Below are 14,401 nucleotides of genomic sequence, written 5' to 3'. Positions count from 1 at the left end.
TACACATGTGCCTACACAAACACACGCGCATTTATACACACACGCTCGTGATTGCGAAAAACATATTTTGAATTCAAGATGCCCAAAATTGAAATTAATATATATATTTTTCTTTTAATCTGATTTAGCCTTTCTTAGCTTTCAGTCTAATAATTTTGAGAGGAAGGATACGGGTACATGACTTTCAAATATTTCTCTACTCCACAAAGTAAAAGAAATCCCGTCTTTACTTGATTTCAGGATTTAATACTCATCACTAACTTTCAGTTGACTAGACTAGAAAGATAGAAGTCACTTGAAACTTTATGCATCACAAAAATATTGCTCGCTATATCCAGGTTTTTCTCGTTAAATCCGGTGCCATAGCGTTAAATGCGCTTATGCTCCCATAGACTTATCACTGTAACAACCAAATATTTCTGATTTTCTCGCTAAATCCGAGCTCGTTATAAGCAAGTTCAACTCTATTCACATTTTTCTCAATACATACGTTATACTGTATGTTATATATGACGTTAATGCTGTAGCCAGGCGAAGGATCTATAATCAGCTTTTCAGCCAGGCAACAATCCCTGACCTCCACTGCCCAAGAAACCTCTCTTCTACAATAGCTAGGCTACGTACTGGACATTTCAAGGGCATGAAGATTCTACCAAATAATATTAAATCCTATCCCATCTGCAAGCACTGTCCCTATTCACAACTAACCCCGGACCATGTCTTTAAGGGGGTCCGGGACACAAAAATCGTCAAATTTTGAAATTTTTTTTTTATCATGTAAAAAATTACTCCGTGTTTTTCTGCTTAAGAGGAGGTTTGAATCTTGTTTCTATCTTAAATAGAAAGAAAGATATAATTAATTTTGTTTCATGCACCTTCCTAATGTGTACTTAACTTTAAAACTTTAAACGCGTTTTTCTCCATGATGCAATTTTTTCCGATTTCTTGCATTCAAACTCTTATAAGTCAGGAACCGATAAAGATAAAAGAATGAAACTTGGAGCATATCTTTTTCAAACAGTTTACTTTAAATTTTATTCGTCGAATTTGAAAAAAAAAACGTTTACTGCAAAAATTACGATTTTTTTAAAAAAAAGTATCTTCGAATTTTTCGAAATTTTTCTTCAAATATTTTTTATTTTTTATTGAATCAATATTTTTAAAATCGCCGAATAAAAATTAAAGCTTAGATATTTGTGCGTAATTCATTGAAAAAAAATTGAAAATTGTTTAAAAATATTTTGAGTTATAACAATTTAAAGCAACCCCATTTTTTATAAAAAAAACTAATTAAATTTAAATAAAAAAATTTCTTTTTTTCATATTTATGTTATGATTTTGCTTATTAAATAAATGGTGAATCAGTGCAAAAAATTTCAAAACTCTAAAGTATATAATAAAAAAAATTTCAAAATGTGTCCCGGACCCCCTTAATTGCCAGGCCATTATTCGCTCCCTCCTCCAACTTGGAGCACCACCACATGAAATCCTTTACAGTCATCGGGCTCCAGAATTAGCGGATCTTGTTTTTAAGACTTTTGGAGCCATTTAAACCTTTCGCACTCTGCACTTCTTTGGACACGACAACAACAACAACAACATCAATACATACTTATTAATTAGAAATTCCACACGTTTTCAATGATTGCTGTAACCTATTGTTATACATTAGATTTACCTTTTATTTCACATTTATCTCCAAAGTAACCTTCTGGACAAATGCATTTGTACGTGGTTCCTGGTCCATCTTCGCAAGTTCCTCTTTTACAAGGAGTAAGACGACAGCCACCTGCATAAAAATATAAAATTGTGCTCTAAAATACTAAAGAGGAAAGTGCAGTAGAGTTCAAAGTAAATGTTGAATATTCAACATGTTCATCACCATATGCAGGGAGCTTTTGAACTCTTGGGCAAAACTTTAAATGGCGATAGCACACATCAGGACAAGCAATATAATAGCAAAAAAAAGGGTCTCAAACATCTTCCGAAGGAGATAGGCGCCATTAATCATTGTCCAAAATTTCAAATAATCATAAAAAAAACGGAAAAAATGGTCGAATCGTTTACGGTTTTCATTCGTTTACGGTTTAACAAAGTTATTCTTTTTATGAGTACACTGTAAAAAAATTCCGAAACGTTACTGAATATTTCCGTGTTACTTTACGGGATTTCTATGGTTTTTATCTACTTCCTGGAAAAATCAAGTAAACTTGTCAAAAAGTTTCCTGAATTGCTACAAGTCGCATGAATGCGGATTTCTCACTGTTGTAAATAGTATGTTTAGCTCCCAGTTTAAAGATTAACTGAGCGTATTTATAAAGTGTATCCGCTGCAGTTCGACTGCGGCCCGCCCAGACTGATAAGGCGTCCAAAGGAAGTAAATCAGTCTATGGACTACGCAGCTTTGCAAGAATTTCAGTTCTTTCTTAGAGTAAATCAGTCTATGGACTACGCAGCTTTGCAAGAATTGCAGTTCTTTCTTAGCTGTGGCCATGTTTGCAATACTGCTTTTGGAGCTTTCTTCGAAACGCAGTATGGTGCCAAACTATTATAGTATGCCCACCTAAGTTTACTCTAAGATTCCAAAGACACGACTGAAACTGTAACCGATAAGAGTTCTGAATATTTTAGGAAGCTTCTAGGATAATTTCAGTTAGGTTACTGAATTTTAGGGGAAAACGTTTCTGGTTTTTGTAAGATATGTTACTGGAAGAAGTTGGGCACATCAGCTGCCCATTATTTTCCAGGAACGTTTCTGAATCGTTTTTAGTGTATTTTCTTGAAAATAAATTTGGGAGATGTAATTTAAAAAATGTCGATAGAGGGCGCTTTAGATTTTCGAGGAACGAACAATTTTTCCCCCCGATATTTTTTGATTACTGTAATTAATTACCGTAATTAACTAATCCGGTTGTCGTATATATCTAACGACGTTTCAAAACAGCCTTTAAAAATCGCAAATGCTACGAAAAACCTCAGACGATGTTTATGAGACGGGAAAGGGGTTAACCTCAAAACAGACGTGTTAAGCACAAGAGACGTAGCTGCACTTTTTATCAAAGTTGAATTACGATCACAAGGTGGTTCTTTGTCACATATTTTACCTAATACAACGTTTGATGGTCAGTTGTCAGAGGGAAATATTTCTAAAAACATTCTCAAAAAGTCACATCTTAATCAAGTACATGGAGGAGCGAAACTTTAAAGGGCAATTTCTGATCTTGAACCAAGGACGAATCCAGGAAGTTTACAAGAGAGGGGCGATTGATTTTTATTACTTAATTTTTACTAAGTATACTGATTTAAGAATATTGATCACAAAGGGTTTTGGACTTTAATTCCGAAAAAGCTTCGGTACATGATCCCGAACCCCCCCCCCCCCCCCCCCCCCCCACCCCCTTCTCTCAACATCAATGAAACTCGTCTATATTTGCGTTTTTTGAACTTCATTTTCAAAAAATTACCGGTGGTCCTCCTTCAAGGGAGGGGCAGTCGCCCCCATCGCCCCTCCCTTGTATGTAGCATTGCCCACACACGGTTACCGCCTGATTCGATGCGTGCGCAACTTTATTAATTTGTTCATTCATCTCACCAGTATCGCTCCAGTCCTGTCCGTTCTTTCGCGGTGCTGCAGTTTCATTTTTAAGAAGTACAGGGTGTTTCAAAATGAATAGCGGGGTTTTAACATGTTATAATATTTATTACACCAAAATTACAGCCGCAAGTGATATATCAAATGAAAGAGAAACTCAAACAGTTTTGTTTCTTGGCATCAGTGCGCATGCGCGTGGAATGTTTCTGCTGCATTCCGCCTTCTTACCTGATACTTTACAGCTATGGCTCTTCCCTTAACTGATACAAGATGAACCAGAAAACTTCCTCTTTCAGCAAGATAGTGCGCCGCCTCACTGGCATATGAGGTACGCGATTGGCCTAACCTAACTGTATCCGACCGCTGGATTGGCCGCAAGGGGCCTAATGACAGGGCTTGTTTCCCATGGCCTCCACGGTCACCCGACCTAACACCGTGTGATTTCTATCTTTGGGGTTTAATAAGGACCGTGTGTATGTGCCTCCACTGCCAGCCGACCTTCCCGAATCAAGGAACAGGATTGAAACAGCTGTTGCAGCAATTACTAATGAGACACTCATCAAAGTTTGGGAAGAACTCGCATATCGTCTTGACGTGTGCCGAGTGACGAATGGTGCTCACATTGAACACTTGTAGGCTATTATGTAAAACTGTTTGAGTTTCTCTTTCATTTGATATATCACTTGTGGCTGTAAGTTTGGTGTAATAAATATTATAACAAGTTAAAACCCCGCTGTATTACAAATAAGTTTAAGAAGTATGAAAGTCATAAAGCAAGTTCTACATTTTAAAAAATAAAGCGTTAAGAATACTATTAATACCTTTGCACTTTCCAGCAACATCTATGTAACCAGTAGGACAAACGCACTTCTTTCCATCTGACAGAATTCTTGGTTTGAACGTGCAGTTCATGTTTTTCCCACAGTCACAAGCTGAAAAAGATTTTTTGAAATGTCACAATGTTTGCTTTTTGTGCTAGCATTGAGCTAAGTGGAGGTTCGAAAAATATAGTATTGAAAACTCTGTTAATGAAATTAGTTGGTTGTAAAGTAATAATTTAGAAAAATTGGTAAACTCTCCACTTCGAAAATAACTATATTGAAAGTTGTATTTTGAATATGATAGCGGGGGCATTTTTCATCACTTCGGTAATTTTGCTTTATTCCAACAAGAGTGTTTGTATGAAAAAATAAATAAAGTAAAAATATATGCGATAAAATAATTAAGTTAAATATTAATGAAAAAATAATTATTAAATTTAATTAAATTAAATGTGGTAAATTAAATGAAACTCTTGAAAAGCATATGTAGTGATGAAATGTAACTTGAGTGCGAAATTTGCTTACTGGGAAAAATTATTTAACCCGGGAGAACTCGCATCGGGCCTCTCAGGCCCGGTCATTACAAAACTGCGCTGCCAAAAATCACCCCTTCAACGGAAATGAATGAGGTCCACAGTAGCTGCGTTCGAGGTGACCTACATACTGACCACATGCTTTTCAGAAATTTACATTCCCCCTCTTCCCCAGAAAATTCCAGTTCGGGCCTCAGAGGCCCGGAGCGAGCGCTCACGCTTTTCATTTCAGATTGTGAATGTAAAGGAAGAGGTTGTGAAATGCATCGCTATTTAAGCTACAAAGATGAAAGGAAGAGGTTGCAGACCTTGTTGGTTGTGGTTTCAACTGATGAGAACTCCCTTAATGAAGATGATGAAGAAGAAGTTGACACAGAGCAGTAAAGCGATCATCAGTAATGCTCAGAAGAAGATTTAGATTCACGTATCATAAAACTTTCTTAAACCTTACTTTTTAAAACATATTTTAGAAGCTGTTTATCTATTTATAATTCAGTGTTGAAAACACATATTTTTTTTCTATTTTGCAAACTTAATTTACTGAAATAACCACTCCGGGCCTAGGGAGCCCCCCCCCCCCCCCCCCCCCCCCCGCGAGCGTTCGTGTGACGAAAAGTACCGCGAGTTCTCCCGGGTTTTTGAAATTAATTTCAGTAGAAGAAGTAATTTTTCGGTGAGTCTATTTTCAAAATTTATATGACTGTAGAAGTGAAGTCTTGATACTCGACTTATAATTTTAACACTTCTAGTGTCCTTCTTTGATGTTTAACTATTTTATGTGATGTGTTTTATTTCTGCATAGGAAAAAATAATTAAATTCACTTGGTTTGGAAAATTAAATGCATAAATGTACGAAAATAACAAAGCCCGTGATTAAATGAACAAGCAAAATGTTTATGAAAAATAGTAATCAGAATTAATTACTTTAAATTAATAAATCGATGAATTAAATCTAAATCGTAAATGGGTTGCATTAAAATAAATCTTAACTTGAGTGAAAAAAAAAAAAAAAACTTTGCATGTGCAGAAAATAATTATGGTGGTAGTTTTAAATATATGTTAAAATTCAGTTAATGATGCTTGTTAATAAGTACTATGAGTAAATGGATTAGTGATATGTAATAAGTAATACTAAGAGTAAATTGATTGCAAGTTTTTTAATTGGTTGGCTGTAAATTGAAGACACGGAATGTAGGATAATGTTTGCAATAAAAAAATTGTCCGATTCCTATCACTGATTGTGGAAAAATTGCTAAGTTAAAAAATGTGCGAAAAAACGATAAAGACAAAACAAGCGAGAAAATAATCAAACTCATGAATAGAATCTAAGAAGAAAATAGTTAAAAATAATCAAAGTGCTAAATGATAGGAAAAAACCTTAAAAATCAAAAATGTATGACAGAATGATAAAGTTCGAAATAAGTGAAAATAAACTAAGTAAGAAAAACCATGAAGTTCGAAAGGTACGCAAATAATCTAAGTTGTGAAAAATGATAAAGTTCGAAATGCATGAAAAAAAATCAAAGTTTAAATTATATTTCAAGTGTAAATATGCATAAAAACAGTTGAACTCCTAAATGTATGAAAAATGAAGTTAAAGTCGGAAAAATGATAAAGTCAAATACACTTGTACATAAATAAAAGACGTGAAAATAGTTAAAGATTCAAATGCATGGTAATTAATAATAGTAAATTGATTGTAAGTTTCAAAATTAATTTGGTTGTATGAAAATTGAAGACATGGCATGTTTGGTAATGTTTTGAAAAAATTATGGGTTAGATTGCAAAAATGTATGAAAGAATGATAAAGTTCGAAATAATTGAAGATAAATTAAGTCAGAAGTATATGAAGTTCGAAAAGTACGCAAATAATCTATGCTTTAAAAAAATGATAAATTTCGAAATGCATGAAAAAAATCAAAGTTCGAAATATATTTCAAGTGTAGATATGTATAATAATACAGTTAAACTCCTAAATGCATGATAAAAGTTAAAGTCTGAAAAATGATAAAGTCGAGTACACTTATAAATAAATAAAAGATGTGAAAATAGTTAGAAATACAAAGGTATAAAAAAAATCGCGAAAAATAATCAAAAGATGTTAAAATAGTCTAAAACCATAATGCGAAAAGCTATTTGAACTCTAAAATGCATGAAAATGATGAATCGCGAAAAATTTTCCAAGTACACAAGGCGGGAAAATAATCTAAATTGCGAAAAATATTTCTAGTTCAAAAATGTGTTGAAATGATCTAAGACCCAAATGAAAAAAAAAAAAAAAGTTGATGGGGTGTATTGTTTTAATACACCGGCCTGGATGGTGGGACCATCAACTTAAAACAAAAATTTATTTTTGAAAAACGGCTAAGTCCGAAAACGCGGGCGCGCGAAAAAACCCGCGTAACTTTCACAGTAAAATGACAAAGTCCAGTATGTTTGCATATAAAAAAATTCGCGCCAAAATATCTAAAACGCGCGAAAATACCATCGTAACCTTTCACGGTAAAACGGCAAAATCCTAAAACGCGGGAAAAAACGCGCAGAAATGTTCCGAAACCGAAACTAAACCTTCGTAACCTTCTACGAGTCCGGAAGGAGGAACGTTCCTGGTTTTTGTAAGGTATCTTACTGGCAGAAATTGGGCACATCAGCTGCCCATTATTTTCCAGGAACATTTCTGAATCGTTTTTACAGTGCATTACTCATACAGTTCTTTCTGTACAGCACAAAAATTATCGGTATAGTTTCCGTCTGTTGCGAAACTTTCTCAGACTATTACTGAGCCGCCTCCAAATGCACGCTTTGAGATTTTTATTTTCTTCAGAGAGATCGTACCAGAAGTAGCAAAAACCGTCTAGTCCATCTCAATTAAACTTTTTCTCATTGGAAAAGATTACACTATCCCACTTTTTACCCATAATAACGCATTTTTTGCACGCTCCAGCCTTGGTCTGTTATGGACTTTTTAAAGAGTCTGTCATGACATTAGTTTTACATAATGAAACTTTTTCTCTTTCTGTAAAACATGCTGAATAGTTCGAGAACTGCATCGTAGTTTGAAAAACTATCATCCAATATATTTCTTGATGTTTGTTTTTTTGGGCAAGCTCGTCTTATTATCATGTGTTCCACACGTACAGAAACATAGGATTTTCTACCTGTTCATCTTTGTGGTCCTTTTTTGCCTTGATTTTGGAGAAGCTCTAAATGACCATTCTCTATCTGGTCAGATTTGTTGCAATTTGACGTATAGTATGTCGTGAAGATTTTGAAGAAACTACTTTTCTTTACTGAAATTCTTTAAGCTTAGTATCTAACGGCATGACTGTAAAAATAGAATGTGACATCCCCAATCGCTTACTAAGCATTTACAGGGTGTCCAGCAGTGGACTCCCTGGTTTGAAAATTAAATATCTCGAAAACAAAGGACGATATTGGAATAAAATAAACGGTATTTTTATTGTGAAACCCATAAAATCATATACTGGAACTTTTAAATTAGTTTTAAAAATTGCCAGCAGGTGGCTCTTCTCATTGTAATTGCAATAGAAGTCTCCATAAATAGTGCAGCGAAAAGATTAGTTGTTTCAGCAGCAGTTACGCATCTCAGATATGCTTACACATACACTACAAAATATCGTCCAGCCGCTTCGCTGGCACTATTTATGGAGACTTATATTGCAATAACAGCGTGCAGCGCTACCTGTTGGCATTTTTTAAACTAGTTTCCAATTTTCTGTATATGATTTTTATGGGTTTCTTAATAAATATACCGTTTATTTTATTCCAATATCGTCCTTTGTTTTCGAGATATTTAATTTTGAAACCAGGGAGTCCTTTGCTGGACACCCTGTATGTCCTTATGTAGTGCAGTGTGCAGAACAAAAAACAAGCTAATTTTGTTTTTTAGAACACACAAATATAATTTTCCTTATAATTTTGTCCGTATAACAGCGATGTCTAAATTCAAACTTCTTTCTATAAATACGAAATTCCTTTATATTTCCAATTAAAGCAATATAAAAAGTTTTTTTTACCGTTAGTTTCCAGTCATAAAATTGCTTCCGACCAAATGCAGCCAAGATTTAGGTATTTTTGTTTTGTCCTAATAATTTTGGTCACCACTGTATCAGGCGTAAGAGAATCGAGAGATCTGGGTGAAAAATAGCTTGGAACAAAAGTGTGGATAGTCTCACGAAAAGTGCATGAGATTTATAAATCTTAGTCTAGTCGCAGAAAGTAGTTCCAAACTAAAATTCTGAAACTTGACATAAAGTTAGTTAAACTCATCAAAGATGCACTAGAAGGTCAAAAAATGAACAAAAATATCAATAAATGAAAACAGCTGACCAATGATGTATTTTTGGGTTCACCAATTTGTCTCTACCATGAGAAATTTTCTAATCGTTCACATTCGCCTTATGTTTATGTCTACTATATATTTTAAGCCATCAAGTTCTGAATTAAGATCCTTACCTTTGCATACCCCAGGTTTGAGTAAACCATATTCAGGATTGCATTTGCAAACGAGATTTCCATTTTCTAAAACACAGTTTCCATTTTCACAAGGGCACTCGTCTGTAAAGATAAAAAATCCAATCAACATTTGACAGTCAACAGCAGTTTTTTAATTATTTTTTTTAAATGATTTTCTTGGCAGCGGGAATGAATAAACTATTTTGTGAATATTTTCGTATGGTTTCATGCTTCAATATTTGTCCAAAGTTAATCAAATATTTGGAGAAGTTTTTTATGAATAAGTTTAGTAAAGAGTTTATGCATTGAAAGTATTAAACTTTTGTTTCCTTTTCATGGTTAAAGTGTAAAATAGTCATAGGTTTTCTCTAATTCGTCACGACCACGTTACCGAAACTCTGCTAAAAAGAACTTTTTTAAAAAGTTACTCGTGTATTTGGTGCAGCTGGAATCAGTTTCCTTTTACATTATTTCTTTGGCGCCTTCTAGAATCGAACTGCTTATCCTACCTTCTCTGGAGACTCATCATTTGATGGTCTCAGTGGCCAGAGCGATTGCTTGGCACACTTGAGGATTTATTTTCGGCTCCTACACTGTAAAAAAATTGTGAAACGTTACTAGTTATTTCAGAGGTTTTCACCTATTCCCCCAAAAAATCAAGTATCTTCGCAAAAAAGTTTCCTGAATTCCTAAAGGATGCACTAATGCAGACCTTGCACTGGTGTGAAAAATATTTTTTGCTACCAGTTTAAATATTGACGGAGCGTGTTTATTAAGTGTATCCGCTTTTGATTGTTTATGGCCCGTCCGGACTGACTAAGCTTCCAATGGGAGCAAATAAGGCACTGGATAGCTACAGCTTTGCGAGGCAGGAATTGCAGGCGAGGAATATGCTTGGTTCTTGCTTGCAATTTTCGCGTAGATTGGCCGTGGTTGCTCTAATGTTTCTGGAGCTTTCTTGCTAAATCAGGAAGGTTCTAATCAAATAATTAAACTTATTAAGTTTTTCTAGACGGTTCACGACTGGCTTTAATAAGGGAGATTTCTTAATATTTCAGAAAAGTTACTGACTTTTATCGGAAAACGTTCCTGGTTTTTGTAAGATATGTTACTGAAGAAATTGGGCACATATGCTGCCTATTATTTTCCAGGAACGTTTCTGAATCGTTTTTACACTGTACCTAAGCTCCAGATGAGGCTTATGGATTAGAACATTTTGAACCATTTAGCCTTTTAATTTTAAGACTACGTTTCAAAGCGCGGAAATACCTTTCCTTCGTTTTCAGCTGTGAATAAGGAGAACAAAATGTGCAACAAACTTTTCTAAGATATAAACAAAAGAATTGTCTAATGTTTAGTGATAAGTACAAACAAGACTTTTTTTATTTTAAATAAGCTTTCCTGCAAGTAATTTAAAAAATAAAATAAATCGCATAATAGTGACCAAAATGTACACGCCTACATCTTTTTGCACAACTCAATTCAATTGACGGTCTTTAAATAGTTCGTTCCATAAATGCGTCCACCTACTTCCATTCTTAATTCTGTACTTAAATTAAAATAATTACTGTAACTATCTATGGCAGCTAATATTCAGTAGATCCAACCCCACTCCCCTCATGTCTAGTCTACTCTATCTCTAGAAATAAAAAAAAATCGATATTCTCAAAGGAATACTCTATAGTAACAAACTCAAATAAGTGCTTCCGATACCTATATCAGTGTGAGCTATCATGTACAACATTTACGGCATGTATCAGGTTTTAAAAATCTGAAATCGAGTTAGAAACTAGACAAATTCCAAATCGTTGCAAACATGGCTGTAATTTACAAATTTGTGCTTCTACTTACGTTGTTTGTTCTGACTTTACTATTCAGCACAAAGGTATTTATTTATCTTATGGATATTAGTATCCAAGTTTTGAGAAACGCAGATAAATATTATATTTAAATTTTAATTTTAATCTACATTAGGACAATTTAAATTCCAAAAATAGCTAAAAGCTAAGTTTTGAAATCTAATCTAAACATATTTATCTACCTATATTTTGAATCTTAAAGCAAATACAGTCGATTCCAGTTAATAGGACCACATTGGAACGGAATCATTTTGGTCCTAATATTCGGTTGGTCTGATTAAGCGAACAAGACCTGTGTAACTTGGTCGAACATGCTATACACAAAACTTTTAATTCCCTTATTATTATTGTGAACTCCATATGTATGGTGAACATACAAAGAAAAAAATTGCTATTTACGAAATTTTTCCATTAAAAATGAATTAAAATAAAGTTAATAATCCGTTTAAACTCGTTCAGCAACGTGTTCAGAACGATATGGTTTTAGTTATTCTTTCAAGTCAGTAGCGATTCAATTTAATAAACAGAAGTTTGTGAGAGTGAAAAAATAAGTGCAAAAAAGAACCAATGAGTCATTAAAAATTCCAATGAAATGTAAATTTTGTACTTCGAAACTTTTTTTTTACATATTATTGAACGTGCTTACTGTACTGAAGAAATCTGAAATTTCACTGAAATTTGATTTTTGCTGGAACAGTGCCGTCACGTAATAGGAGCTTCCTTAACCATTTTTTCTTGTAAATATTTCTGGGTTTTTAATTGAAATTTACAAGGAACCATTACTATTTTTAATTGCACTAGCAATTAAGTTCGTTGACCCACTTGAAACTCACTTCAAGCGGGCGATTTTTGCTTTCTTTCCAATTTGTTCTCATGTTCTTTGGTCCGATTAAACGAATTTTTGGTCCCAATAAGCGAATAATATTTGGCTTGTCTAATGGGATTTGTTTTGGTTCTTTAAGAGATTTGGTCCGAATAAGCAGCTGGTCCCATTAATCGGTAGTCCGATTAAACGGAGTTTTAGTCCCAATAAGTGAATAATATTTGGCTTGTGTAATGGGATTTGTTTTGGTTCTTTAAGATATGGTTCGAATAAGCGGCTGGTCCGATTTACCGGTGGTCCGATTAAACGGATTTTGGGTCCCAATAAGCGAATAATATTTGGCTTGTGTAATGGGATTTGTTTCGGTTCTTTAAGATTTGGTGCGAATAAGCGGCTGGTCCGATTAACCGGTAGTCCAATTGAGCGGATTCCACTGTATAGTGATAATATACCTTATACATACACTGTGAAGAGAAATGTCACAGGTTTTATCATTGAGTAGATATACAAAATAAGCCACATGTTTTAAAAGAAAATGATGAAAATTAAACTTTTCCTCCAGTGAATAACAAAACTCTCTTGAATTAGGAACCAAAAGTAATCTCCCAACATTTTTGTATTCCATTTTCCTTGGTAATATTCTTCTATACATTTAATATATTGATGAAAGCGTTCACTTTGCTCAACACTCACCATTGCAAGTTTAGGAGGGTAAGAATCGAAGTCAGGATGCAAGAAATGTGTCTTCAGTAACATTTCTCAACCCATCCTTACAAACTTTTGCAACAAGTTTTTCAGTACGAATTGGGCATTTTAAGTTTTATAACCGACTAAAAATCCTCGAGCTACCCACTTTAGAGATAACCAAGCCCCCAATTCGTTTAGGGAATTTGTTTCGTTTAGAATTTCATCAAGGTCATTGTTCTTATTTGTGGGCCGACAAAAATGTCTTCTTTTAATTTAGCATTAGTCAATTTGGGACAAATACTTTTCAAATACAAAATTTCTTTGCCATTTCTATACATAGGTATGACAAAATTTTTCGTTAAGCCGAAATGTACTTGTAATATTGAAGAATTTTTCTTGCGGTAAATTGAAAAATTAAGCGTTGCTACTTCAAAAACTTACAGCAATTCTAATTGGAATAAAATATCCTATTTAACAATAACTGTTGCAGATGATATTTTTCACAGTATGTAGTACTAGTAGACTGGTTTATAGTTCTTATTGTTGAAATATACGGGGAGTTAAATTCTTTATATCACATTATATGCGAGGTAATGTTATAGAGGCTATAACTAAGGAACGTGACGTGTTAAACACAGACATCATTTGGCCATTTTAGATACAATTAAATAAGTAACTCAACATACGTGACAGTATTTATGTTAGAAAAATCGTGTCACACAGTGTTATCATCAACAAACTTGACTAATACCTCAAATTTTACCTTTGAAACTTGAAATTTCTTTTTTAATACTACTTAAAAAGCTACTTGTAACTTAGTTTTAAAATTTCAAACTACATGATTTCATTACTAATATGCATTTTGTGTCCATTTTTTGCCGTCGAAAAAAGCTAAGTTGTAGGATTAAAACTGCATAACTTACTTATACGATTATACTCTTATTTACGATTGCTAGTGTAACATAGAACACTAATAATCTTAATAATTATTAGTGTATTTATCGTTATTTATAGTTTAATATAACACAGCAATAAAACAAATATACTTACCTTTTCGTAAAGTAAATCTACTCTCCATCTTCGATTCATTTGGCAGATCATCACTTTTAACTTTAGTAATTTCCTCAGTTTTACTAAAATGTCCAGATGCTCGTGTGATTGATATAACTAGGATAACCAGCAAAAAAGAAATTATAGTTTCCGATCTATTTAACACCATTTTAACTATTAAGAATAACTTTTAAAATTTCAGATCTGGTTAAAATATAATGTACAAGGCTCAAATAAAACAAACATCCTTTTTTACAAAGACGCAACAAAAAATGAATTAAATCATTATCTTCAGAAATCAAACTTTCTTCAAAGAACAATGCATATAAAAAATAAGTATTGCTGCATAGATAGGATTGTAGCTGCCTATTGTCTAACTTTTATCACATTCTGGAAATTATCAAAATATTAACTATCTGGTATTGAATGTTTATCGCAACAAAGCCGCTCCTGTGCATAATGAAATTTGATTGGCATCCAAATAAGGTTTATGACTTTAAAGATAATATGAATGTTTTTTACTTTTAAAATATTCTCTCTCTTGTATAAATGTTTAAATT

The 14,401-nt window shown here is 33.6% G+C and overlaps 1 protein-coding gene across 1 annotated transcript in view; it reads right to left on the bottom strand.

Annotated features, from left to right (window-relative positions):
* Nucleotides 1-13,869, bottom strand: part of LOC129228707 (neurogenic locus notch homolog protein 1-like) — a 206,080-nt gene extending 192,211 nt beyond the window's left edge. Inside the window, exons 1-3 of the mRNA XM_054863390.1 lie at nucleotides 13,842-13,869; nucleotides 4,414-4,524; nucleotides 1,679-1,789 (exon numbers count right to left, since the gene is read on the bottom strand). Of these exons, the coding sequence (XP_054719365.1) occupies nucleotides 1,679-1,789; nucleotides 4,414-4,524; nucleotides 13,842-13,869 (250 nt within the window). The remainder of the gene's footprint in view (nucleotides 1-1,678; nucleotides 1,790-4,413; nucleotides 4,525-13,841) is intronic.
* Nucleotides 13,870-14,401: the final 532 nt, after the last annotated feature.

The sequence above is a fragment of the Uloborus diversus genome, chromosome 8 (assembly GCF_026930045.1).
Source record: "Uloborus diversus isolate 005 chromosome 8, Udiv.v.3.1, whole genome shotgun sequence".
Classification (NCBI taxonomy): domain Eukaryota; kingdom Metazoa; phylum Arthropoda; class Arachnida; order Araneae; family Uloboridae; genus Uloborus; species Uloborus diversus.
The sequence above is the reverse complement of the archived record's forward strand: the minus strand, read 5'-3'. Positions and strand labels throughout refer to the sequence as shown.